This window comes from Rattus norvegicus, chromosome 6 (genome assembly GCF_036323735.1).
Source record: "Rattus norvegicus strain BN/NHsdMcwi chromosome 6, GRCr8, whole genome shotgun sequence".
Classification (NCBI taxonomy): Eukaryota; Metazoa; Chordata; class Mammalia; order Rodentia; family Muridae; genus Rattus; species Rattus norvegicus.
The window spans coordinates 127,617,395-127,643,973 of record NC_086024.1 but is presented as its reverse complement, the minus strand read 5'-3'; the positions used below and the strand labels follow the sequence as shown (position 1 = coordinate 127,643,973).

Here is a 26,579-nt window from a genome sequence, read left to right as displayed (position 1 = left end):
CTCTGAGGAGCCCTGGCTGTCCTGGAACTTGCTTTCTCTGTAGACCAGGCTGGCCTCGAATTTACAGAGATTTGCCTGCCTCTGCCTCCCAAGTGCTGAGATCAAAGATGTGCATCACCACTGCCCAGGTTTGGTTTGGGGGGGGGGTGTCTTTTTGGGTTTTTTTTTGTTTTTGTTTTTTTTGTTGTTGTTGTTGTTGTTGTTTTCTGTTGGTTTTGTTTTGTTTTGTCTTATACCATTCCAGAGGCAGAGTCCATGATGGCAGGAAGGCTATGACATGGGGCTGCCAGATGAGGAAGCAGCTGGCTGGTCAGTTTACATTGAGGAAGCCCAGAAAGCTACTGGAAGTGGGATAAGACTATGAACTGTCGGGGTTGGGGATTTAGCTCAGTGGTAGAGCGCTTGCCTAGGAAGCGCAAGGCCCTGGGTTTGGTCCCCAGCTCCAGAAAAAAGAAAAAGACTATGAACTGTCAAAGTAGGTTCCCAGTGAGCATGCTCCCTCCAGCAAGGGTCCCCAAGATTCCTCCAAGTAGTGCCACCATCTGGGGAACAAGTGAAAATTCCTGAGCCTTTGGAAGACATTTGTCATTTAAACCACCCCTGGAAGCAGCATGTATCATCTTCCTTCCCCTTTACATGCAGGCTCAACTTGGTGACTTCTTTCTGAGGATGAGCATGTGGAAAGGGACAGCAAAAACTTTTCTTGGAAAGACCTGGCTAATACTACATTAACATCAGTGGTATCCCTGGGAGGCCGTCTGGACCCCTGGTGCAGTGTAATAAAGCCATGACCCAGGCTAGCTGTGAGAAATGCACCACAGGAGCCCAACTGAAGACATTTTCTTAAAGGACCAAAAAACATCCCAAACCAGAGGTAACTAAGGAACCATAGTGAATACATGTAATGAGGTACCCTGGGCCTGACCTTGGAACACATAGAAGACACTAGTGAGAACAGTACACCCAGAGCTAGGGAGGTAACTCAGTCGCTAAGAGCACGTGTTGCTTTTTTAGAGGAAAAGGACCTGGGTTTGGCTCCCAGCACCCAAAGGATGGCTCACATCCACGCATAACTCCAGTTCCAGGAGATCCAAGGCCTTCTGACCTCCGTGGACACCAGGCATGCATGTGGTAGGCAGAACACTTACACACATAAATCTAAAAATAAAAGACCCTGTCAGAGTCCTGGCTGTCCTAGCTAGGTTCTGGGATGGAGGGGTATATTTGGCTTATAGGAAGCCAAGACGGGAACTGCAGGCAAGAGCTTGAAACAGAAGCCACAGCGGGTGCTCTACTGGATTACTTAGCATGAATTTATATACAACCGGGACCATCTGTTCAGGGGTTGCACCCACCACAATGGGCTGGGGCTTCCTTAATTATCAAGAAAATGGCCCCACAGAGTGGCCTATGGGGAACCTTCTGTCTGGAGTTTCCCTCTTCCTAGATGACTCCAGCTGTGTCAAGTTCACAAAAAACTAACCAGCACACCAGAGAGCTCTAACCAGCACACCGGAGAGCGCTAACCAGCACACCGGAGAGCGCTAACCAGCACACTGGAGAACACTAACCAGCACACTGGAGAGCACTAACCAGCACACTGGAGAGCACAGCGCTAACCAGCACACCAGAGAGCACTAACAGCACACCGGAGAGCACTAACCAGCACACCGGAGAGCACTAACCAGCACACCGGAGAGCACTAACCAGCACACCAGAGAGCACTAACCAGCACACCGGAGAGCACTAACCAGCACACCGGAGAGCACTAACCAGCATACCAGAGAGCTCTAACCAGCACACCAGAGAGCTCTAACCAGCACACCGGAGAGCAGAGCACTAACCAGCACACCGGAGAGCACTAACCAGCACACCGGAGAGCACTAACCAGCACACCGGAGAGCACTAACCAGCACACCGGAGAGCACTAACCAGCACACCAGAGAGCACTAACCAGCACACCAGAGAGCTCTAACCAGCACACCGGAGAGCAGAGCACTAACCAGCACACCGGAGAGCACTAACCAGCACACTGGAGAGCACTAACCAGCACACTGGAGAGCAGAGCGCTAACCAGCATACCGGAGAGCACTAACCAGCACACCGGAGAGCTCTAACCAGCACACCGGAGAGCACTAACCAGCACACTGGAGAGCAGAGCACTAACCAGCACACTGGAGAGCACTTACCAGCACACCGGAGAGCACTAACCAGCACACCAGAGAGCACTAACCAGCACACCAGAGAGCACTAACCAGCACACCGGAGAGCAGAGCACTAACCAGCACACCGGAGAGCACTAACCAGCACACCGGAGAGCACTAACCAGCACATCGGAGAGCACTAACCAGCACACCGGAGAGCACTAACCAGCACACCGGAGAGCACTAACCAGCACACCAGAGAGCACTAACCAGCACACCAGAGAGCACTAACCAGCACTGCCATTTTCTCCCTAGAGGGCACAAATGCAGAGCTGTAAGGTAATGGTAGGGTGTAAGGGTCCATCATTCACTGGAGAATGGTACCCTGGACTTAAATAGTACGTAAAAGAGTGTTCTATGCTGCAGGAGTCCAGCATGCTGGGGTCTCCCATTACCAAGATAGAGACACCCGCCTGAGCTGGGTTTAAAGCAGGTTAGGGGAATTCCAGGGTAGGTGACTTAATCTTGCTCTGTCTCTTAGGGACATTCCAAAACCATTTTGGGGCACTGGGGCTGGAATCTGTTGCTGACCCATTCATTGTTCTTGCTTCAAGCCAGGTGGTGAGGCAGGTTCTGATTAGGCCTAATCTCTTGAAGCCTATCAGAGAGTCAGCCTGTCTCTTCAAGGGAAGGTGGGTGAGTGTGTAGGAACTCTGCACTGACTCTGTGACTTTTCTGTAAAGTTTAAAACATAAGTAAAATTGTTCACATTTATTAAGCCCTCATATGCAAAGAAGAATGGACGCCACCAGTACAATCAGTCCTTAGAGAGTGAATCACAGGAGCACCCATCTTTCCAAAGTTAGGCATTTAATCACCACTGAATGGTACAGAACACTGAGTAGATCCAGACCAGCCAGAGCAGAATAGATTTCTATGAGTTCAAGGCCAACCTGGTCTACACAGCGACCTCCAGGTCAGCAGAGGTTAAATAGTTGAGACCCTGTCCGAAAATAAAACATGTTACATTTCTGCTTTGCTCCAGTGAAAACTTCCTGTTTGTGTAATGTTGCAGAGGTTGAACAAATAAATAAAAGTACACGAAACAAAAGATAAAATACAGAAATTTCTTTCCTCTAAGCTTCGTTAGGAGTTATTCACGCATAAAGCTCGGTGAACCGATTCCTCCTTAGGGAGTGGCTAAGCCAGCTGTCAAGGATTCCTCCCAGAGCAGGAGACAGGTCCAGCCTGGGAAACTGCCTGGTCTTTTTGTGCTTCCTGCAGACCAGGGCAGCTGAAGGAATAGGTGTTCCCATCTTCCAGAAACTCTGCTGGACGCTTGCTGCCCTCTTAAGGAAACCCCCCAGAATTTGTTTGAGGGTTTTTGTCCCCCAGCCTAGTGACTCAGCCACTGGTTAGAGGTGGGCAGATGCCAGCCTGTAAGCTGCCTTCTTCCTGGATTTAGAGGGCACATGACACTGCAGTAGATTGTCTAGATTTCAGCTCCCAACGTCCCACTGAAATATGCACTCTCCTAGTCCGGCTTAGTGCTGCCGGTAGGTCTGGTTACTCCAGTTTCATCACAAAGTCATTCTTGTTTGGTTCCTTTGTTGCAGTGGTGGGCATTGAACCCAGGGCCTTGTGCGTGCTAGGCAAGCACCGTGCTGCTCAGCTATGCCCCTGCATCTTTCTTTACCATTTTTTCACACATGTATACATTCTCTTACTGTATACAAGCCTCACTTATTACACAAGCCTGCCACTCCCCGAACTATACTCATTCAGGATGGCTCAGTTCCTTTGGGTCAGGATCTATCGCGGTGTTGTGGAGTTGCTTGTGGAGTGATGCCGCGGGCCTCAGAAAACCTTGTCTGCGGGGACTGTCTGGGTGACCAGGGTTTTTATCCCTAGGGGCTGTGCTGTGTTTGCTTCATAATGGAGAGTGGGCAGTTCCTATTAAACCCTCCTCAGGAGACAGTACACCCAGCGGCCATATCTGGGGATAGAGGACTTTATCATATGTCCAACTCCAAAGAGCTTTAACACTGCCCCGATCCATATGGATTATGGAAACAAGGTATAGACCTATCCTGACATAAGCATTGTGAAGTGTAGTGATTCGGAGAGGTTTGCGTACATCTGACACAGCTGACCTTCTCAGCCTTTTTACTTCCTTTTAACTTGAAATCGACTAGAAAAAAATAATAACCCAAAAACCTAGCTCTTCAATCTCTCTCTCTCTCTTCTTTTTCTTTTTTTCTTGCCTTTTTTTCCCTTGAAGGGTAGTGCCAAGGATTGGACCCAGGTGTGTTCTAAGTGCTAAACACGCCCCGACAGTGTGCTGTGCCCTGAGGCTTCTCAGAATTTGTTTCATGTATAATAAAGTCATCCCATGGGCAAACACAAGTCTGCCCCCAGAAAGAAGGCTTGTTTTGTCATGGAAGCTACAAATTCAGGAACTTTCTCACTCAGTACAGGAGGCGCTCTATTATTGTGCTGAATCCAAGAGCCTGCCGGAACTGATGTTCCCCAGCCCCTTTTCTGACAACCACAGAGCATGTGGCTTTTTCTTGGGGTTGTGTGTATACTCAGGAGCACTGTCAAGCTATGAAAGATAAGTTGTAACCTTATGAGAAGTTAAACAATCAAGTTTGGATACATTAAAAACAAAAGAAGTAGAGGAGGAAGAGGAGGAGGAGGAAGAGAAGGAAGAGGTGGTGGAGAAGGAAGAGGAAGAGAGGGGAAGAAAAGAAGAAGAAAGAAGGAGGAAAAGGAAGAGGAGGAGGAGGAAGAGGAGGAGGAGGAGAAGGAGAAGGAGAAGGAGAAGGAGAAGAAGAAGAAGAAGAAGAAGAAGAAGAAGAAGAAGAAGAAGAAGAAGAAGAAGAAGAAGAAGAAGAAGAAGAAGAAGAAGAAGCTGCCTCAAACGATGCTCCGTTGTCAGAATATGGGCTGCCACACTGGGAGAGATGAGGACACTTCTTTGCAATTAAGTGTTTGTCTGCTGGTATAAAAAGACCCTGAGTTCCATTTGCAGAACAGAGGGGAAACACAAGCAAATCAGAAAGCAAAAAAGAAAGAAAGAAAGAAAGAAAGAAAAAAAGAAAGAAAGAAAGAAAGAAAGAAAGAGAGAGGGGGGGAAGGAGGGAAGGGGAGGGAGGGAGGAAGAAGGAAGGAAGGAAGGAAGGAAGGAAGGAAGGAAGGAAGGAAGGAAGGAAGGAAGGAAGGAAAATTGCAAAGCAACCTGGTGGCGCTGTGTGCTATTCACAGTGTGGCCACAGTGTGGCGCCACTCTAGCAGGTAGAACGAAATAATAGCCACACGTCAGCGAGGGCAGCACAGCTGGCTTGAGATGTCTTGGAAGTTCTTGGGCTGCAGAATACTTTGGGGGTTATAATCAATTTTGCAGACAGATTGGCTGAGATAAAGTAATCTGAGAAACAAGGCACTGCAATAGTGTTTGATATTAGCCCAAGAGCAAGCGCCAAAGATGACACCTGTCCCAGAATTTCATTCTTTGCTTTCAACGATTAGGTCAGACTGAACCCTCCCGCCTCCCATGAAAATATAGCCATCCCCCATTCCCACCCTCTTTAGCTTTGGCTTCCATGTCTGACCATTCTACCTACTGGGAATCAAAGATATTTGGGGAGAAAAAGTCTAGGACTGGAAAATGGGTCAGTAGTTAAAAGTGCTTGCTGCTGGGTTGGGGATTTAGCTCAGTGGTAGAGGGCCCTGGGTTTGGTCCACAGCTCTGGAAAAAAAAGTGCTTGCTGCTTGGAAGAGATAAAGGAGCACACTTTTAGTCCCAGCTCTTGGGAGGCAGAGGCAGACAGAGCTCTGTGAGTTTGAGGCCAGCCTGGTCTACAGAGCTGGGGCAATGGGAGAAAAAAAAAGTCCTTGCTGCTCAACTATGAGGTTAGCCCACACATAGCAGGCTGTAATAGTGTCAGAACCTAGGAAACAAATGGATGTGAATCACTGTGGTAACCTCAGGGTTGTCAGAAGAAGAGACGGGGGATCGATAGGATTTCCTGGACCCCAATACGCTGAGAAATGAGCTCCAAGTTCAGGAATTGGTCTTACTTCATAATCTTGAAAGGATTTAAAGTAGGCCATGCAAAGAGCTGCCAGATATAAAACTGCTTTTGATTACTTACACTGCCTAATACAATGTAAACATTGTGTAAATGGTCACTACACTGTATCCTTCAGGAAACAATGCCAAGGGGGAAACACATGCATGTTCAGTGTAGACACATTTTTAAAAAAGATTTCTTTATTACATATACAGTGTTCTGCCTGCATAGATTCCAGCACTCCAGAAGAGAGCACTGGATCTAATGGATCTGATTACAGATGGTTGTGAGCCACCTTGTAGTTGCTGGGAATTGAACTCAGGACCTCTGGGAAAGCAGCCAGTGCTCTTAAACTCTGAGCCATCTCCCCAGCCACTTAAGACACAGTTTTTAAAGAGGTATTTGTTCTCTGTTCCTGTGCCTGCACATGCATCTACTGTGCATGTCACCGCACAATGCACCTATAGTTGTCAGAGGACAACTTGCAAGAGTTGGTTCCTTCCCCTGTGTGGGTCCCAAGGAATCAAATACAGGCATGTCAACAGGTGCCTGATCCTGTGTGTGTGTGTGTGTGTGTGTGTGTGTGTGTGTGTGTGTGTGTGTGTCTGTATGTCTGTGTCTCTGTGTGTGTATGTCTGTGTCTCTGTGTGTGTATGTCTGTGTGTGTATGTCTGTGTCTCTGTGTGTGTATATGTCTGTGTGTGTTTGTATGTCTGTGTCTCTGTGTGTATATGTCTGTGTGTGTCTGTGTGTGCTGTGTCTGTGTGTATGTCTATGTGTGTGTATGTCTGTCTGTGTGTGTGTCTGTGTCTCTGTGTGTATATATGTCTGTGTGTGTATGTATGTCTGTGTGTGTCTGTGTGTGCTGTGTCTGTGTGTATGTCTATGTGTGTGTATGTCTGTCTGTGTGTGTGTCTGTGTCTCTGTGTGTATATATGTCTGTGTGTGTATGTATGTCTGTGTGTGTGTGTCTGTGTGTGTGTATGTCTGTGTCTCTGTGTTTGTCTGTGTGTGTATATGTCTGTGTCTCTGTGTGTGTATATGTCTGTCTGTGTGTGTCTGTGTGTGTCTGTGTGTGTCTGTGTCTGTGTGTATGTCTATGTGTGTGTATGTCTGTGTGTGTGTCTGTGTGTGTCTATGTGTGTCTGTGTCTCTGTGTGTGTATATGTCTATGTGTGTGTGTGTGTGTCCTCAAATCAGTCTTCCCAGGATGTCAAGAGGTGCTACTTATAAAGTGTCTCATGCTGTACAATATGCGCGGTGTGCTTTGAACAAGATCCGGTTGACATGGGAGTCACTTTCTTCCTTTAAGCCAAGGCGCATCCACTCTAGGCCTGAAGAACTGACAGGTGTTCAGCAGAAGCGACAGGTGACTGCTATGAGGGTGGACAGCCCGCCTTTCTCGATAAGGTGCTCTTGCCCTTTTGTGAATGATGAGAGTGCTGTGCAGGTCTGAATGCTTTAAAATCGGAGAGATGAAAAGGGTCACACCTTTTCTCCAGATAGAATGTCCCAATCCTGAGGTTAACAAGGCAGTGGTATATCAATCAGCAGAGCTCTCCATCAGTGGCCCACACCCAGGATTCTCTTACATTGAGTCAGCAGCCTTCACATTCACGGAACAGTGAGCGGTTGGTGGAGTCAGCGCAGAGAAGGGAACCTCTCACCCCCACAGTAAAAACCAACGTTTCCTAAATCCTTGGGAAACCCAGCTGATATTTATCAGAAAACAAAAGCAAAAAGCAAAACCTGCCAATGAGGAAAGCGGAGCCCAGGCCCGGGGTGGTTTGCCCAGTTGGATCGAGTCATTCTGAAAGGAAGGTGGCCACGTTCCTGATTAGGTGGAAAGGGAAAATGCAATTGATTCTCATAATTATGAGAGAATTACACAGCTAGGGCGTTTCCACATCCCCATTACATCTGTTATCATAATTTATTCCCGGGCACTCTGCTGCTTTGAATGATCTTTTATGACAGCACTTCCCCCAGTAGTTAATGTTTAGTACATGTCTGGCCCTCCTGCTGCTTTTATGACCTTCTTGGGGGCAGAGACCATGCATCCATAAAGCCCCAGCACTTGGCATGGTATTCGTTAAGACTTGTCTCACAATCCACAGAAACCCACTGGATGCAACTGAAGCAGAAAGAGTGCTTTGTTCTGCAGAGCCCCAGGGTAGGGGTGCAGCTATGTCTTGGGCGCCCAGGAACCAGGTCCCACAATTATTCCTATCTTTCGTCTTCCTCATTAACACCTCACTGTTTCTCTTCATTCGACTGAAAAGCTGGCTGGCAGGATCTGCCTAACCAACGACCCAACTTGTCCAGCCGTGCAAGCAGAGCCTCAATCACTCTCTAGATCCCAACCTTCCCAATTCTCCAGGGTCCGAGTCTCTGATTGGTCCAGCCTCGGTGAGGTGTTCACTTCTAGTCCAATCAACTGTGGCCAGAGGGGTGCGGTCCAATGGTAGGACCGAGGTTGTTCCTATGGTAACCATGTGCGGTGGGGGTGGGGAAGTGCAGGAAATCAGGCAGTTCCCAGAAAAGGGGAGAGGGCAGGGCTGCTGAACAATAGGGGGCCACGTTCTGGTAAATTCTTGGTGTTCCGTAACTGCTCACTGAGCTGTTTTTCTTTGAACACAGTAGGTCCCTAAACGCTGCTGAGTCGTTCTGGCCGGGTAATCTGACTCTCAGTAACCTGCATTCCCTTGGCCTGGGAATTCTCTCCTGCTCTCAACCTCCGGCCTTCTAAGAGGTCTCCTCTGACCCGGGCGGGCAGCATGGGCTACCAAATGAAGACTTACACACACACACACACACACACACCAGACAGAAGCACACACCCCTAAAAAGCAAACAACAAAAAGCCCACAACATCACCTTGTAGTTTCTCCTTTTTATTACCTTCCTCCCAGATCCTAGTGTCAACAACAGCCCCACAACCTCTGTAGAGTAGGGTGGAGGAGGAATTAATGCCCTATTGATTAATCGTTTGACCCATGGGAGATGGGAGACATTCCGATCCATGAAGCGAAATGTTCCCCTTCGAAGGGTCCTAGAAGTCCAGGCATATTCTCTCTCTCTCTCTCTCTCTCTCTCTCTCTCTCTCTCTCTCTCTCTCTCTCTCTCTCTCTCTCTCTCCTATTTTTATACACTGTAGCTATCTTCAGACACACAAGAAGAGAATATTGGACCCCATTACAAATGGTTGTGAGCCACCATGTGGTCGCTGGAATTTGAACTCAATCAGTGCTCTCAAACGCTGAGCCATCGCTCCAGCCCCAGACATCCTCTCATTGAAGGGGCTGCTTGTCAACTCGCCTCCCTTGCTTGCCCTCTGCCCCTACTCTCTGGTGTAGCTCTTCCTTATGAAGGAGGAGCCAAACAGGGCTTTGCTTCTAGTTCTCCTTCCTGGGGAGCCAGGGGGGTCCTACGAAAAATCACTCGTCATAAAAGACACAACCCTTAAGCAGTGATCAGGAGCTGGAAAGGCTCAATGGGTAGAAAAGTCAATGAGTAAACACAAAGCTTGTGAGTCTGAGGCCAACGCCCAAGATCGTTGGTCCTCTGATCTCCACAAGAGTGCCTCGGTGTGCATAGGACCTCCCCTCTCTCCAGTGATGGCAGCTTCCCCATCTGTCCATCTTTGGGTCCTCCTCTCCACATTGATTCTTCGTTTATATTTTCCTTAAACAGAGGCAAGCTTGTCTCCGGTTTCAGCTTGTTCTTTTTTTTTTTTAAGACTTATTTATTTTTATATTTATGTGTATATTTTTATTTATGTACATGGTTGTTTTGCCTGTTTGTATGTCTGTACACCACATATACCGGCAGTGCCTACAGAGACCAGGAGAAGACATTGGATTCTTCAGCGACTGGCACTGGAGATGGTTGTGGTCTGCCCTGTGGGTGCTGGGAATAAAGAACAGTCAGTGTTCTTACTGCCGAGCTGTCTCTCTCGTCCCTTGTTTTGTTATTCTTTTTTTTTCTTTTTCTTTTTCTTTTTTTTTTTTTTTTCGGAGCTGGGGACCGAACCCAGGGCTTTGCACTTGCTAGGCAAGTGCTCTACCACTGAGCTAAATCCCCAACCCCTGTTATTATTTTATTTTAATTACTCTGTAGTCCTAGATGGTCTCAAACTCACAGGGATGCTCCTGCCTCAGAATCCCAAGTGCAGGGATCACGGGTGTGAGACACAATAGTAAGTTTCCACTTTGTCCTTAAGTGCAAATAATGCCCCTTTCCAGGCTGGAGAGGTGGCTCAGTGGTTAAGAGCACTGACTGCTTGTTCTTCAAGTTTTTGTCCTTTTAGGTTTCCCGGTGCTGCCGGCACTCGGAGTGCATCTTCCCTATTCTGCCTTCTGCCTTTCTGGAAACGCCCTCCCAGGTGTGTTTCCATGGTGATTTTAAATCCCATCAGGTAGAAGATGAAGAGTAACTATCACAGTGCCTGAGGCTAGAGCTGGCCTAGGCTACTCTCTGTGAGCAAGGTCCTGGCATTTCTTACTCTGTAGCCTGGGCAAGGACCTCATCTGTCACTAGGTTCTCAAACAGGGAGCAAGCAACTCCATGATTCAGCAGCCAGGGGCCACACAGAGACACTGTCTGTGGGGTCCTCACTCATCACAGGCTGTCATCCATGTGGCACCTAGCCCTTTTCCCCCAGGGAGATATGCAGGGATATTGGTAAGACCACACCGGAGGAAGTCACCAACTAAAGGAGCGGCAGGATTTTCCCAGAGGTCTCGGGCCAGCAGCTCCCCTGTGGGCCGTCTGCCAGCTCTTTGGCTCCACTCTCCCAACCTTTCTGATCTCCCGCTCTTGCCTCTCCTCTGATGTTTCCTTATTTTCCCCACACTGCCACAGCATTTATCCGTGAGTTGCCAGCTGGTAAGCGTTCATATTTCTCTCTCTCTCTCTCTCTCTCTCTCTCTTCCAAGAACAGGGTTTCTCTGTGTAGCCCTGGCTGTCCTGGAACTCACTTTGTAGACTGGTTTGGCCTGGAACTCACAGAGATCCGCCTGTCTCTGCCTCCCACGTGCCCCCACCAGCAGCTCTCATTTTCTTATGCCCGAGAAGATCTGACACTCCAAGATCTGATGCTCACAGAAAACAGTGTAAAGGAAACATTGTAAGGGGGTTGGGGATTTAGCTCAGTGGTAGAGCACTTGCCTAGCAAGCGCAAGGCCCTGGGTTCGGTCCCCAGCTCCGAAAAAAAAGAAAAAAAAAAAAAAAAAGAAAGAAAACATTGTAAAGTGTTCGTGGGTTTTACAGTGGTCAGTGCTGGCTGTCAACTTACTATAAATCACTGAGGAAGAAGGAAGGATTTTTTTTTACAGTGACAGACATTTATCATCAGGAACATGTAAGTTTACAGACTATCTAATGTTTTATTTAAGCACAGCTATAATATAAATTTTCTTTTCAATATTAGAGATGATTGTAGCAAATGTGTAACCACGTATAAAAATCACTGGTTCAGTCAGATAATTGAAGTGGAAATGTCAACTTTGTGACATTCTTTTTTTTTTCCATCTTTATTAACTTGAGTATTTCTTATTTACATTTTGATTGTTATTCCCTTTCTGGGTTTCCGGGCCAACATCCCCCTAACCCCCTCCCCTCCCCTTCTCTATGGGTGTTCCCCTCCCCATCCTCCCCCCATTTCTGCCCTCACCCCAACAATCATGTTCACTGGGGGTTCAGTCTTGGCAGGACCAAGGGCTTCCCCTTCCACTGGTGCTCTTACTAGGCTATTCATTGCTACCTATGAGGTTGGAGCCCAGGGTAAGAAAGAAGTATTAATGAGGGATTGTCCACACTACCCTGGCCTGTAGGTATGTCTATGGGAGATTGTCTTATTGAGTGATCTGGGGAGACCCATCCAACTGTAGGTGGCACCATTCCCTAGGCCATGTGCAGAAGTGGAGGTCTGTCCTGAATTGTATGAGTGAAGAAACTGAACTGAGCCAACAAGAGAGCATGCATTCACTTCTCTCTGCTCTTGATTATGGATGTACTACGACGGATTGTGTACTACGACGGGCTGTATGGAGTTCCTGCCTTGATTTCCCCACAGGGATAACCTATAGCCTGGAACTGTAAGCTGAAATAAACTCCTTCCTCCCTGCAGTTGCTTACTGTCAGGGTATTTTTATCACAGCAACGTAAGTGAAGCCAGGAAGGACTTTCTGGTTGCTGATTCAGACCCGAAGGCCAAGACCCTCTGAACAGCAGATCTGAAGACAGCAACCCATGAAAGACATTTTGAGGACCTTTATGTAAGTCTGGGTGTAACCGAGGGGGCTGGGTTGCATAGAGGAGGGGGTGTTGCTGTTGTAGGTAGGACTGCCTCTGCTGTACGAACACATGCCATCCTCAGGCATGACTAATTGCTTAGCGTGAAATTCTGTAATGTCTGTGCTTGCCTTTTCAAGTTCATTCGTTTGTTTCCGAGACAGGGCTTCACTATGTAGTCCTGGCTAGCTTGGAATTTGCTACATAAACCAGTCCTCCAAGTCACAGAGATCCGCCTGCCTCTGTGTTCCAAGTGCTGGGATTAAAGGCATGCACCACCATGTCTATCTGTCTACACTTTAAAACACTTCAATGATAGGCTAGGTCATGTGGTGTGGCACAAACTTGTAAACTCAGCACCAAGAATCTGAGGCAGGTGAATGGTGATCTGAGGCCAATCTCATCACAAGAGATCAAGAGGAAAAGAAAGAGAGGCAGAGGGCGTGAAGGTCAGAGGATAACCTGTGGGAATTGGTTCTCTCTATCCTGACAAGTCTGGGTTTTGAACTCATGTCTTCAGGCTTGGCAGCAAGTGTCTTTACCAACTGTGCTTCTCTCAAGGGCTTTGGTCTTGTTTTTTATTTCCTCAACCTTGGCTACCATCTTGCTATATATAACAGCTTCTTGTTCCCTAGTCATAGCTGACTGAGCCTCTGAACCAAGCAGGACCAATGGGCTTCCTCTAGGGAATTTGAAACTGGGACAGAAAGAGGCTAGGCTGCAGCCAGGTATCTTTCTTGTCAGGAGACACGAAAACCTAGCAAATGTAAGCAAGAGGGATTCTTTGCTCCTCAACCCAGGCCCAGATGCCAATCGGCTACAACAGGAGACAGAGCAGACCCAGAACAATGCAAATCAAGAGGAAGAGACTGAGATAGCCTAGGTTGCAGAAGTGTCCCAGTCTACCTCCAGGCAGACCGAGACTTCCATTATTCTCCAGTCTCAGACCTCAAAACGCACCTCTATATGCTTTTATAATAAACAGGGTGTGAGCACTCATGCACGGAGGCAGGCCCAGGCTAGCAAATAGAGTCCGTTATGCATAGCTACATGGCATTGGTGGGTGGCAGTCAGCTAGCTACAGGGTGAGCATACACTACTGGGAAGCTCTATGGAGCAGGGACCCCTCCTGGGACAGCATTTCCCAGCATTGCCCCCTCCATCCCCAGCCCAGGCCACTTCCTGGAGAATCCCATAAGTTACAGCCCAGACCTTCTAAGTAGATCGGCTGCTGAGCGAATGCCTATGTGCCTGGAGTGCTGATGAGCTGAAGAAGCCTTTCATAATGCTGGCTGCAAGCCAGTTTGATGCCTGTTCTCAGTGCCAAGAGGACATCCTAAACCAGCCCAGAGTCCTGAGGTTCTGGGTCTCAGCCGTAGGTGGGCATGGACTCACCCAGGCCATAAAGACCAAGGTCCTTGGGGCTGAAGTCCACACTGCAGGATAGGTGTCCCTCGTCCTCCTGATACATCTCCTTTGGTTCCTAACAGTTCCATCCCCCACACCCTGACCTGCTCAGCTGTCCCACCCTCTACACGGTGTATGAGGCTTTTTTTTTTTTTAAATCAGGGAAGATGGTGGACCTTCCCCCTGGAACCTGGTCAGTTTCATTTCAGGATTCTCTGAAGCGTCCCTTACCCACTTCCCACTTTGACCACTCTGTCCATGAACCCGACACACCATTGCCTTAGAACTAGAGCATTTGTGTCACCATGTCTGCTGTGTTTTTAAAAAGATAAAGAGAAGGGGGTATGTTCTATGGAGGTGTGGTGAGGTATGAGGAAAGGGGGTGCCTCAGCGGACCCATGCTGAGACGTCCCTTCCCTCGAGAGACCAGGAGGTATAGTATAGGATAGAGTTTATTCAGGGCATGGGGAGGGGAGTTAAGAGGATAGTAGGGGCAGAGAGAGAGAGAGAGAGAGAGAGAGAGAGAGAGAGAGAGAGAAGTAGAGGAGTAGAGGTCGGCCATGAGCATGTGGAGAGAAGAGGGGAAGGGAATGGGGAGAGAGGGGACAAAGAGGAGCAAGAGAGTGAGGAGAGGGCAAGCAGCCCCTTTTATAGTGTCAGGCATACCTGGCTGTTGCTAGGTAACTGTGGGGGTGGAGCTTAGACAGAATTCTAACAATGTCCCTCTTTAAATCTTCACTCTGCTGGGGGTTCCTCAGGGGATGCCTGCACTGCCACATCTCTGGGCATCGGATGACTGAAGGATGACAAGATGTGTCCCCAACCGCAAGTGCTTATCGTGAGATCAGGGTGGAGCTGCTGGCTAAGCATAAAGGTGTGTCACCCAGGATGGCATTGACGTTGTTAAAGGAAGATGCTGCCCACAGACAGGCCTGGCACCAGCAGAAAACGGACACCGGGGATAGCGATGGATGATGTATTCCCAGCACTGGGGTTACAGGTAGAGAACCTGCAGGCCAAGGGCAATGCCAAGAACTCGAAGGTGAGGCTCCTAGAAATCTTGGCTCCCATTCTAGATGCCCCATGGTTGGAGACTAAAAGAAAGTCACGCTGTCACCCTGATAATCAATCTCCTCACTCGTCCAAACTATTTTTACTGAATTGCTATTAGTACTATAAAAGATGGCCCAGTAAGATGGCTCGGTGGGTCATACGCCTGCAGCGAAGCCTGACAATATGAATTCAATCTCTGGGAGAGACGAGTGGGAAGGAGGGAACTGACTCCAGTTGTCCCCTGACTACCGACCAGGATGTTATAGCATGTGTGCCCTGCCCCCCTGAATGAATAAATATTTTAATATTTTAAATGGGGGCCTGGAGAGATGACCCATTGGGTCATAGCTATTGCAGAAGACCCAGGTTGGGTTCCCAGCTCCCACATGTTCATTTACAGTCACCAGTTCCAGGAAACCTGATCTTCATGGACTACAGGCACACATTCAGTGAACATAATACATTCATGCAAACACGCATACACATAAAAATTAAAACTATGTAAGTCTATCTACACAATGGAATACTACTCAGCTATCAAAAACAATGACTTTATGAAATTCATAGGCAAATGGATGGAACTGGAAAATATCATCCTGAGTAAAGTAAACCAATCACAGAAAAACATACATGGTATGCACTCATTGATAAGTGGCTATTAGCCCAAATGCTTGAATTACCCTAGATGCACAGAACACATGAAACTCAAGAAGGATGACCAAAATGTGAATGCTTCACTCCTTCTTTAAAAGGGGAACAAGAATACCCTTGGCAATAGTGAGGCAAAGTTTAGAACAGAGGCAGAAGGAACACCCATTCAGAGCCTGCCCCACATGTGGCCCATACATATACAGCCACCAAACTAGATAAGATGGATGAAGCAAAGAAGTGCAGGCCGATAGGAGCCGGATGTAGATCTCTCCTGAGAGACACAGCCAGAATACAGCAAATACAGAGGCGAATGCCAGCAGCAAACCACTGAACTGAGAATAGGACCCCCCGGTGAAGGAATCAGAGAAAGGACTGGAAGAGCTTGAAGGGGCTCGAGACCCCATATGAACAACAATGCCAAGCAACTAGAGCTTCCAGGGACTAAGCCACTACCTAAAGACTATACATGGACTGACCCTGGACTCTAACCTCATAGGTAACAATGAATAGCCTAGTAAGATCACCAGTGGAAGGGGAAGCCCTTGGTCCTGCTAAGACTGAACCCCCAGTGAACGTGATTATTGGGGGGAGGGCGGAAATGGGGGGAGGATGGGGAGGGGAACACCCATAGAGAAGGGGAGGGGGAGGGGTGAGGGGGATGTTGGCCCAGAAACCAGGAAGGGGAATAACAATCGAAATGTAAATAAGAAATACTCAAGTTAATAAAGATTTAAAAAAAACAAAACAAAACAAAACAAAAAAAAAAAAAAACTACGTAAGTCTGGGGCTGGAGAGATGACTCAGTGGTTGAGAGCACTGGCTGCCTCTCCAGAGGACCTGGGTTCAATTCTCCAGTCCCAGGGGATCTGACGCCTCCACAAAGACATACATACAGGCAAAACATCAATGCACATAAAAAAAAAATAAATAAATAGGGATTGGGGATTTAGCTCAGTGGTAGAGCGCTTGCCTAGGAAGCGCAAGGCCCTGGGTTCGGTCCCCAGCTCCGAAAAAAAGAACCAAAAAAATAAATAAATAAATAAATAAATAAATAAATAAATAAATAAATAAATATTTTAAAAGTAAAATAACTGGATTGGGGCTGGTTGACACACACCTTTAATTCCAGCACCCTGGGAGGCAGAGGCAGACAGATCTTTGAGCATTCAAGGCCAGCCAAGACTGCATAGTAAAGCCCTGTCTCAAAAATAAATAAATATTAAAAATTAAATATATATAATGAAAAAAAAAGACAACTAAAGAAGACAGAGATGTCAATCTGGAGTGCCTGGTACCGAGGATGGTGGGTAAAATTGCCTCGTTTGCCTACTCGTGTGTGTTCTCTGGTCGTGTGTAAAAGAAACAGCTCTCTTTAAGGAAAGCAAAATGAGGAATTTGTCACAGGAGCAGAAGTGCTCACTTTCTCCCAGATCCCGCTACCCCTTTCTTACATGGTAAGATTATTTTTAGCCATGTTCAGAATCTCTTAATTACTGCGTCCTTCCCCAGTCTCCCTTACAGATTGACACGTTCTGCAACTAATTTCTAGACATCGGGGGTGTGAACAGAAGTGATATATATATATATATATATATATATATATATATATATATATATATATATATATATATATATATATACACACACACATATGTGTTCATTCTAGGTCATATCCTTAAAGCGAAGGCACATTCTTTTATCTTCCTTTTTACAAGAAAATTTCTTCTCCTCTTTCTGGCTAGAACAGGGATATGCTGACAGGAGGGGAGCAGCCATGTTGGTTTATGAGGAAAGATGGGGTTTGGAGTGGAGACAAAAAGAAAGCAGAAAGCAAGATGATACGGTGGTGCACGCTTTTAATCCCAGCACTCGGGAGGCAGAGACAGGCAGATCTGTAAATTCTAGGCCACCTTGATCTACACAGTGAGTTCCAGGTTGACCAGGGCTACATTCATTTCAACGGCTCTGCTATAATCCGACATCCACACAGCATTTTTGTGTTTTGAGTACTTTCTGTCCCAGACAGGGTTTTGGGCCCAACTTGTAAATCTCCAGGCCCGGAATTTTGGATTTTCATTCTGTCAAAGCGGATTTTATTTTGTCAGTGGGGAACGAAAATTAAATACCTGGCACCAGGCTATACAGGCTCCTCGGGGCTGTTGTTCCCCCTAGGTCCCCATCAGGGAGGGACTGGAAATGTATGTGGTACGTGTGTGTTTGCACATCATCTATATCCGTGTCTAAGCCTATTATTCATCTATCTCTCAAACCCAGAGTTCTTGCCAACATCTCCAGTCTGTCCCACACATGGGGTCGCCACAGTCCTGCCTCCTCTGGAAGTCGATTCTCCGATGTGGCAGTGAGAAGCTGGATCCTGTTGCTTCCGGCCGTCTCACTCACTCATCCCCCTTGTCTGAGCCAACCCTCATCTCACAGTTCACTGGTACTCCAGCTGGTCCTCAGCCAACCACCCAGTGATGTAGGAAGAGCCCGGAGGAGCGGCATAGGGCGAGCCTCACGCGCCTGCTCGTCAACACATCTTGTACACTCTGGGCCCCAGAACCAGCTCCTGGAAGAAGCGTTTGTACTGCATCCCTGGATCCCTGATTGGGTTTGTCTCCTTTCAGAGAGAGAGCCCCAAAGAAGCAGTACTGCATCCCTGGATCCCTGATTGGGTTTGTCTCCTTTCAGAGAGAGAGCCCCAAAGAAGCACCTGGGCAGTCGGTTATGAACAGCAGTGCTGACTTTGGGGCAGCACCAACCCCACTGCAAGGGCCCTTAAACTTACTTGGTGGCTCCTTAAAAGCCAACTTTCCACCCAACCCTCCTGACGATACCCTCTAGTTTAACAATAGCCCGTGTTTCCTGTCTTGAATCGGCTGACTCCAGGACCCAAGTCTTATGTGAGAGTCTTCACAGTCCTCCCTCTGTTCAATCATGGGACATCTTCCAGGACCCATGGAATACATATGAAAAGGTACTTATGTATAGAATATGCACAGACAGGAGCACATACAGAAGACACGGAGCTCAAGTCCACAGACCAAAAAACAACCCTAATGAATCTTTCTTTTAAAAATAGGCTAAAAAGGGGGGGGGGCGGCTGGAGAGATGGCTCAGCAGTTAAGAGCACTGATTGCTCTTCCAGAGGTCCTGAGTTCAATTCCCATCAACCACATGGTGGCTCACAACCATCTGTAATGGGTTCTGATGCCCTCTCTTCTGGTGTGTCCGCAGCGCACTCATACATAAAACTTTAAAGAAAATAGAAAAATTTAAAAATGGATTTACTCTTTTGTATTTTTAGACATCTGCTATTTTTAAAACACACAGCCTCTCTCCCTCCTCTCTCCTCCCTCCTCCCTCCTCTCTTGTTCTCTCCCAACCCTCTCCCCGATCCCTCGATCTCTCCCTCTTGCTCTTTCACATCCTAAGTAGAACCCAGCTTTCCCCGACACCTTTTCCTGGAGGGGCCTTTGACTACTGCTTTTCTCTGAGATAGGATCTCACTATGTGGTTCATGCTGGCTTCTTAACTTGTGAGCCTCCAGGGTTGGCCTCCTGAGCACTGGCCGTGCATGTATCAGCCATTTAAAAAAAATTAACATCGAGGTTGGGGATTTAGCTCAGTGGTAGAGTGCTTGCCTAGCAAGCGCAAGGCCCTGGGTTCGGTCCCCAGCTCCGAAAAAAAGAAAAAAAAAAACAAAAAAAAAAAACAAACATCTTACCTCATATCCTATATTTTAGAAAAGATTAAATTCTGTTTATTTTACTATGCGTGTGTGTGTGTGTGTGTGTGTGTGTGTGTGTGTGTGTGTGTGTGTGTGTGTACACTGACGTAGAGGTTAGGGAACAATGAGGTTAGGGAAGTTGGTTCTTTCTTTCCACCATGTGGGACTCAGGAATTCAACTCCAGTCACCATTTTATTTATTTTTAAACTGTTGTCCACTGACTGGTGAGCTCACTGGCCAGCTGGAGTGGAATCCACGTATCCCCACCTTCCAGTGTTGGAACTACACTGGCTTTTCTGTGGTCTGGGGATCAGAACTCTGGTCCCTTTGCTTGTGCTGCAAGCACTTTACCAGTGGCCCCATCTCCCACACCCATCTCCTCCTGTATCTTTGCACCCATCCTTGCTGTCGGGGGAGCCCTTCTCTGGCAGGCCCTCAGCTCCCTGCTTTCTTCAGCTTGTGATCCCCTGGCCCCTGCTTCTTAGCTTTCCTGTCAGAGTCACTGAATATTCTTTCTTCAAAACACTCTGCAAAACCCCTCAACTTCACCAGCATGAAATGCATTCCCGGCCAACAAAAGCCGCCCAGGCCCACACTTCAAAAACCACGAGGATGAAGAAGAATCCACTTTGACTGAATATCTATTTCTACATATAATTATTCTGCCAGCTGTCTACACCGGTACCCAGAGTTACGGCAATGTCACAGGTGGGCTGACAGGTAATCAAATTCCATAGAGAGGTTATAGCTTACATCTATACACTTTATAGCTATACATTTATAGCTCTTCTTAATGCCCCTAGGCACAAGATGTCTCCCACCTCCCCAACCTCAGAGTCCCATGGAGCTCAGTGCTTATTTACCTGCTGCCCCCTCCCCCGACCATTAGCTTCTTGAACTTGAGGAAAGATGTCATCTTTCTTGTTTGCCTTTCCAGAGTGTGAACTGGGACCCGCAGTGCTAAATGAGCGCTCATGGACCCTGCAAAGGGGTGCCCATGACTTGGGGAACGGTTGAGTATCCCTCCCTCTTCCTTACAACAGCAAACAACTCTCGTTCCCTCCGTGTGCGCGACTCTTGAATTCTCTCAGTGAGTATAAAATTCTTCATAATCAATGATAAAACTGAGGTGGGCTCTGCCAATGTGAGCAAACTTCTTATCGACAAAACTGACCTTCTGAGACTTTCTAGAGGGACAAAAGCAGGTTGGTTTTATTCCTTATATTTTTAACTCTCTTGTGCACCGCAGGACGTTTGGTGACTTAACATCAGGTATACTCTGTAATTAATGGCTAGCCTATGCAGATTTCCAGGATGCCCACTAGGTAGCGCTGTTGCACTGGGGGAAAAACAGTAAGGTCTTGGCACTATATCCCCCCCCAACACTCCCCCCTCCACCCACGCACTTTCCACCCACTACTCTCCGTATCTAACACTTTTTTATTTGTGTGCTGCCTGCTTCTGTACCTCCAATGTGAGCTGCGGGAGGTGGAGCGGGAGGCGCACCCCAATGCCTAGAACAATGCCGGGGGCAGGGGGCACTAAATGAAGGAGAGGCTGCCTCAGTTAATTCCTTAAGAACTCGGTGTAGAAAGGGTTCAGACTCAACTCTAGGAGACCCCAGATTTGGCAGACAAGGTGACCCACATTCAGTCCTTTTTAAAATTCACCCCCCCCCTTGGGGCTGGGGATTTAGCTCAGTGGTTAGAGCGCTTGCCTAGGAAGCGCAAGGCCCTGGGTTCGGTCCCCAGCTCCGAAAAAAAAGAACCAAAAAAAAAAAAAAAAAAAAAAAATTCACCCCCTGGTGGGGGGAAGCTGGGAAATGTAGAGTGCCTGCCATTCTCCAGGCCCTGGGTTTTACTCTTGGGATTATGAAAACTGGGCGCGGTGACACATACCTATAATTCTAGTATACGCCCCCGGGGGGGGGGGGAGGAGAGTAGGAAGTTCAGGGTTATCCTCTGAGGCCTAGGGAATTTGAAGTCCGCTCGGGATATGTGAGACCCTGTCTCAAAAATAAAACCCACCCATTAGCTTTGTACGCTGAGGTCCTTTTCTTTTTTCTTCTAACTTTGAGTGTTGACGTTTCCCAACAGGCTGACCTGACCTCAGCTGCCTCTTTGTTCACGCCATATTTTAGCTCGGCTGTGGTAATAGTTACTGGCATTTGCACCGACACACACATTCCGATGAGTGGTCCCACTTTTTCCTCAGGAAACCCCTGCAGTCTAGCATTCATCATGTTCCATTTACACTTGGAGGGAGCCAAGACTGGGGTCACACACTCAGGTGCAATGCCTGAGGCATTCGCTGTCCACCAGCAGAGACCAAGACCATGCGCGCCCTTTGGTTATGCTGTGGGTACCAGGCCTGCATTCAGTATATTAGTTCTGCCTCCGTGTTGCTGTGTGGCTTTGAGAAGTCACTTACCCGCAGTCCCTTTGCTGGTGAAGCATGAGAGCTACTCAGAGATGTAGTTGGACTGCAGGCCACGAACACTGCAAATCCACCCCACTAGGAGAGAACTGGGGTCTGCCGTGGGTCAGCCAGATGTGCCCAGGTGTGCTCACGGTATATCCAGGAGAGCTGAGAGTGAGCTTGGGGACAACATCAAGGCAGAAATGTCTTTTTTTTTTTAAAGATTTATTTATTTACTTAATGTATATAAGCACACTGTAGCTGTCTTCAGACACACCCAACCCCATTACAGATGGTTGTGAGCCACCATGTGGTTGCTGGGATTTGAACTCAGGACCTCTGGAAGAGCAGTCGGTGCTCTTAACCACTGAGCCATCTCCCCAGCCCCCAAGGCAGAAATGTCTTATTCCAATCTTTAGAGAGAAGGCTGGAGGTGGAGGCCGTAGGAAGGGTGCACAGAACAGGAGCTTGTGGTCACGGCCCCTGACTGGCTAGATTCCAGGTCGCTGACCACACCTTGGCTGTCGCACTCCTCACAGTGCCCTCAGCCTCCAGTTAGAAGTGTAAAGATCTGGTGCCACCCTGAAGGAACCAACCAGGGGTGGGGCGCAAAGGTAGAAAGAACTTTCTAGAAGCCAAGGAAGTAGGCTCAGAACGGGCTGTCCTGGTAGTGACAAGAGCTGGGCCGTCAAGTCAGGAAAGTAGCCCAGGGGCTTTAGTAAAGTCTTTAAAGTCCTTTTGGTCAACAAGATGTGGAGCAGATGGTCCTAGACATTCCTGAGCAGGCTGCCTGCGTGTTTCTTAAGGGTAAGAGGCCTTCTCTTCTGACCGGCCCTTCCGAGTCCCTGAGTGGCTTTCGTAAGGACAGCAAGGAAGACAATTCTGTGATTTATTTCTCCAACTGTACTGGGGCCAGGCCTGCCTGGATATTTCTGTCTCTCCCCAAAAGAAAACAAAACTTTACTCACTAATGTAAGCAGGCAATATCTTTACCCAGTAAAACAAACAGGCCAATTCCTCTAAACCGTGCCCGGCATTCCTAATATGGCAACTCGGACTGTTCCCTGAGACACAGTAGACATGGCCATCCCACTCCCAAGAGAGGAAAGGGGACGGATCCCAGGTGGCACATGAAGGTCACACTCAAGCTAAGAGGCGTCAGAGGTTGGATGGGGGGTCTTCAAGACCAGAATTGCCAGGAACAGTGCGCGAGGACCAGTTCATCTGAATCTCCTACCCTTAGTGACGTTTCTTTCTTTCTTTTTTTTTTTTTCTTTTCTTTTTTTCAGAGCTGGGGACCGAACCCAGGGCTTTGCGCTCGCTAGGCAAGCGCTCTACCACTGAGCTAAATTCCCAACCCCTTAGTGACGTTTCTAATGTGAGTATCTCTCGTTGGGGATATACTCAAGCTTAAAAATTATTCCTTGCTTATCAGAGTTCAGATATAACCGGTCCTCTTGTACGTTCATTTGCAACCATCTGGGCTGCGTATAAATATGGCCAGAGACCTAGAATAGCTGGTGTCTTCACAGGGACCTGAGCACCACAGAGGGTGGGGTTGGTACCCCTGGGCAACTGAAGCGGTTAATGATTCTTGCTGAATAAGCTTGGCCACTCAGGAAGTCAGCGTCACTTTGAGCCTTCAGAGAATACCTGTGACTTGGAATTTGACCGTGTAATCCATGAAGGAGGAGCTATTTTCAAGAATGGAGTCATAGGTAACCTACACCAGGTCAAGGTGCCCAACCCACACTATCCAGAATAATCACACACGCTCACAGAGCTATGCTGTGCTGCAAACGATTGCTCAGCTCACATGATTCCAGCCCATGGAAATAACAGGAGTCAGCCAGGTGCTCAGTATGCTGGGACAAGAGAAGTAAGACGATGGCCTCATTCACTGAATTAATTGAGCAGGTTAAATACTAGGCACCTGATCACCCAGTTCTCCCAGAGTCTAGACCACCAACCAAGGAGTGTACCTGGAGGGACCCATTGCTAGATAGGCAGCAGAGGATGGCCTTGCCTGACAGCCTTGGGAGGGGAGGCCCTTGGTCCTGGGGAGGCTCGATGCCCCAGAGTAGGGGGATGCTGGAGCAGGAGAGTGTGGGTGGGTAGGGGAGCACCTTCATACAGGCATAGGGGACGGGGGGGGGGCGGGGGGAGGATGGATGTGGGATGGGGAGCTGGTGGAGGGGTAACTGGGAAGTGGGATATCATTTGAGATGTAAACGAATGGAATGAGTAATTTAAAAAGAAGAAAAAAGAAAAAACACTAGGTATCCATTAAAGCTAATGATTATTAAGGTTGTTGTGCCACAGGAGACGTGCAAGGAACAGTAACAAGAAGAGAGAAAGCAGGATATAAGATTAAAGACACATCGTCTACTTAACAGAAAAGCCACAGAAGGAACCCTGTTAACTGTAATCACATTGGGTAAGTTTCACTTTCCGAGTCCCACATTTGCAAGAATCCTTTAATGAATGCGTTGTCCCTGTCAACATTCAAAACAGAAGAAGTGCTGTCTACACAGCTCAGTGGTAAAAATGTGTGCCTAGCATACCTGAGGCCCTGGAGTCACTCTCCAGCACACACACACACACACACACACACACACACACACACACACACACACACACACACACACTGAACAGCTTCCAGAATCTTCCTTCCCTTCTAGCAGGATGGAATCCTGAATCTACTTACAGCTCTCTCCCAGATGCCTACCTTGCTGTTCCTGCCACTGAACCGAAGTAAGATTTCATAAGGCCCTCTTAGCTACCAGGTCCTGCAAACAAGAGCAGTTGAGATAGGAAGTTGAGACACACACACAGGCCTGACTTCAAGGGTAACTTGGGCCACAGCGCTTCACCGTTAACCCTCATAATTGTTCTTAATGCACAAGATGTCTTCCACCACCCCAATCTCAGGGTCCCATGGAGCTCAGTGTGCCTTTGCCTGATTCCCACCCACCCCCACCCCTGGACCATTAGCTTCTGGAGATGACACCCTCCTTCTCTGCCTCTCCAGAGTGTGAAATGGGCTCCACGGTGCTAAGTCAGCACTCTTTGGACCCTGGAAAGGCGTGCCCATAACTTGGGGGTTAAGTATCTCTCCCTTCATTTGACATTTGGTTTTTTAAGTCAGCTGCTTGCCTGACTCTGGTAGGACCCAGACTCCAGGGCGGGAAACTAGCATATGCTGTGTCTATGACAAAGGTAAGCCCTGAGGCCTCGTTCTGTTGTAAATGTGTCCTAGTTTTATAAATCCAGACACTCAGAACATTTGTATTGCTGGAATCAATTTCACCCACCAAAGATCTTGGACATTCAACTAGTTGGCTATTATTTGTTATTATTATTATTATTTTTATTTTGTTTTAGTCAATCAATCAAGTACAGATATGGATACATGCATGCCACAATATGTGTGTGGAGGTCGGAGAACAACTTGAAGGTCGGTTCTCTCTTTCCACGGTGTGGATCTCAGGGGTCTGACTGTGATTGTCACAAGGTTGTCAGGCTTGGTAGCAAGCCTGCATCCTTAGCCTCTGAGTCATCTTGCTGGCCCCCGATCGACTCTATACATCTATCTTTGTTCAAATTTAGTAGTGTTTGTCATCCCACTGATGTGTGAGAGAGGAAGGTCGAGAATGAACAGTGGAACCGTTTTCAGCAGGGATGGCAGGCCTGTTCTGAGGAGGTGGGGATGGCCAGAGATTCTAGGCCCTGCCAGTCACCCTGGCCTCTTCCCTTATGGCTGAAAATCAGCACGAGAGAGGACCTAAAGGAAGAGCTGATTGAACAAGCTCGGCACCGGCACCGTGCGTGTTGGGGTCTCTTTCAGGATCTTCCTTACTAGGGCTGATGGTAACACTTTTGGTTTCCACCCCCAACCATTTAAATATGTAAAACATTCTTAACTTGAAGGCTGCAGGAAAGCCATAGACAGCAGGGGAAGTTTGTGCCAACAGTGGAGAGACAAAGGGTTTGCTTGAGCTCAGTTCTGTCAGGCATACAAGAGTCCCAACAGAAGGAGCTTGCAGCATCCGGTCACGTCACACCTGCAGCCAGGAAGTGGAGGGAGGCGTTGGTGGTGGGTGCCTCTCTTGAATTTCCTTTATTTTTTTTTTCCCAATTTGCTTTGGCCCATGGAGATTTCTTCCTTTCTTTCCTTTCTATTTAGCTCATGGAGATTTCCCTTTTTTTCTTCCTTCCTTCCTTCCTGCTTTCTTATGGATTTGCCTTTTTTCTTTCTTCCTTTCTTTCATTGTTTTTTCTTTTGTTTTATCAAGACAGGGTTTGACTGTTCTGGAACTCTCAGTAGACCAGGCTGGCCTCAAAATCACAGAGGTCCACCCACCTCTGCCTCCTAAATGCTGGGGATTAAAGGGTGTGCCGCCACCTCTCTGATTCTTTTCTTTCTTCCTTTTTAATAATTTCGAGCATATCACACGCCCTCCCAACTTCTCCATCCCCTGCTTATGTCCTTTTTATAGTTGGTCTACTAAATGCAGTTTTTCTGCTCTTTTTTTAAAAGATTTATTTATTATATATAAGTACACTGTAGCTGTCTTCAGACACACCAGAAGGGGGCATCAGATCCCATTACAGATGGTTGCGAGCCACCATGTGGTTGCTGGGATTTGAACTCGGGACCTCTGGAAGAGCAGTCAGTGCTCCTAACCACTGAGCCATCTCTCCAGCCCCCTTGTCTTTCTTTTTATATTCAGTGTTTGGAAACTTCTCTCTTCTTCTCTTCTCTTCTCTCTCTCTCTCTCTCTCTCTCTCTCTCTCTCTCTCTC

The 26,579-nt window shown here is 47.7% G+C and overlaps 1 protein-coding gene across 3 annotated transcripts; it reads left to right on the top strand.

Annotated features, from left to right (window-relative positions):
- The first annotated feature begins 758 nt into the window (after positions 1 to 758).
- Positions 759 to 26,579, top strand: LOC102548370 (uncharacterized). Of its 3 annotated transcripts, XM_063262702.1 has the most exons (5): positions 759 to 14,963; positions 17,900 to 18,602; positions 20,294 to 20,446; positions 23,064 to 23,152; positions 24,097 to 26,579. In XM_063262702.1, exon 1 carries the CDS (start codon positions 6,485 to 6,487, stop codon positions 7,451 to 7,453), a length of 969 nt encoding a protein of 322 aa, XP_063118772.1. In that variant the 5' UTR covers positions 759 to 6,484; the 3' UTR covers positions 7,454 to 14,963; positions 17,900 to 18,602; positions 20,294 to 20,446; positions 23,064 to 23,152; positions 24,097 to 26,579. The 3 variants fall into 3 exon arrangements, with proteins under 3 accessions (XP_063118772.1, XP_063118771.1, XP_063118770.1); XM_063262701.1 differs by having other exon boundaries at positions 20,294 to 26,579; XM_063262700.1 differs by having other exon boundaries at positions 17,900 to 26,579.

Bases quoted from the DNA above. Each gene is read 5' to 3' on its own strand.
- LOC102548370 (XM_063262702.1), top strand. From the start codon at position 6,485: ATGGATCTGATTACAGATGGTTGTGAGCCACCTTGTAGTTGCTGGGAA.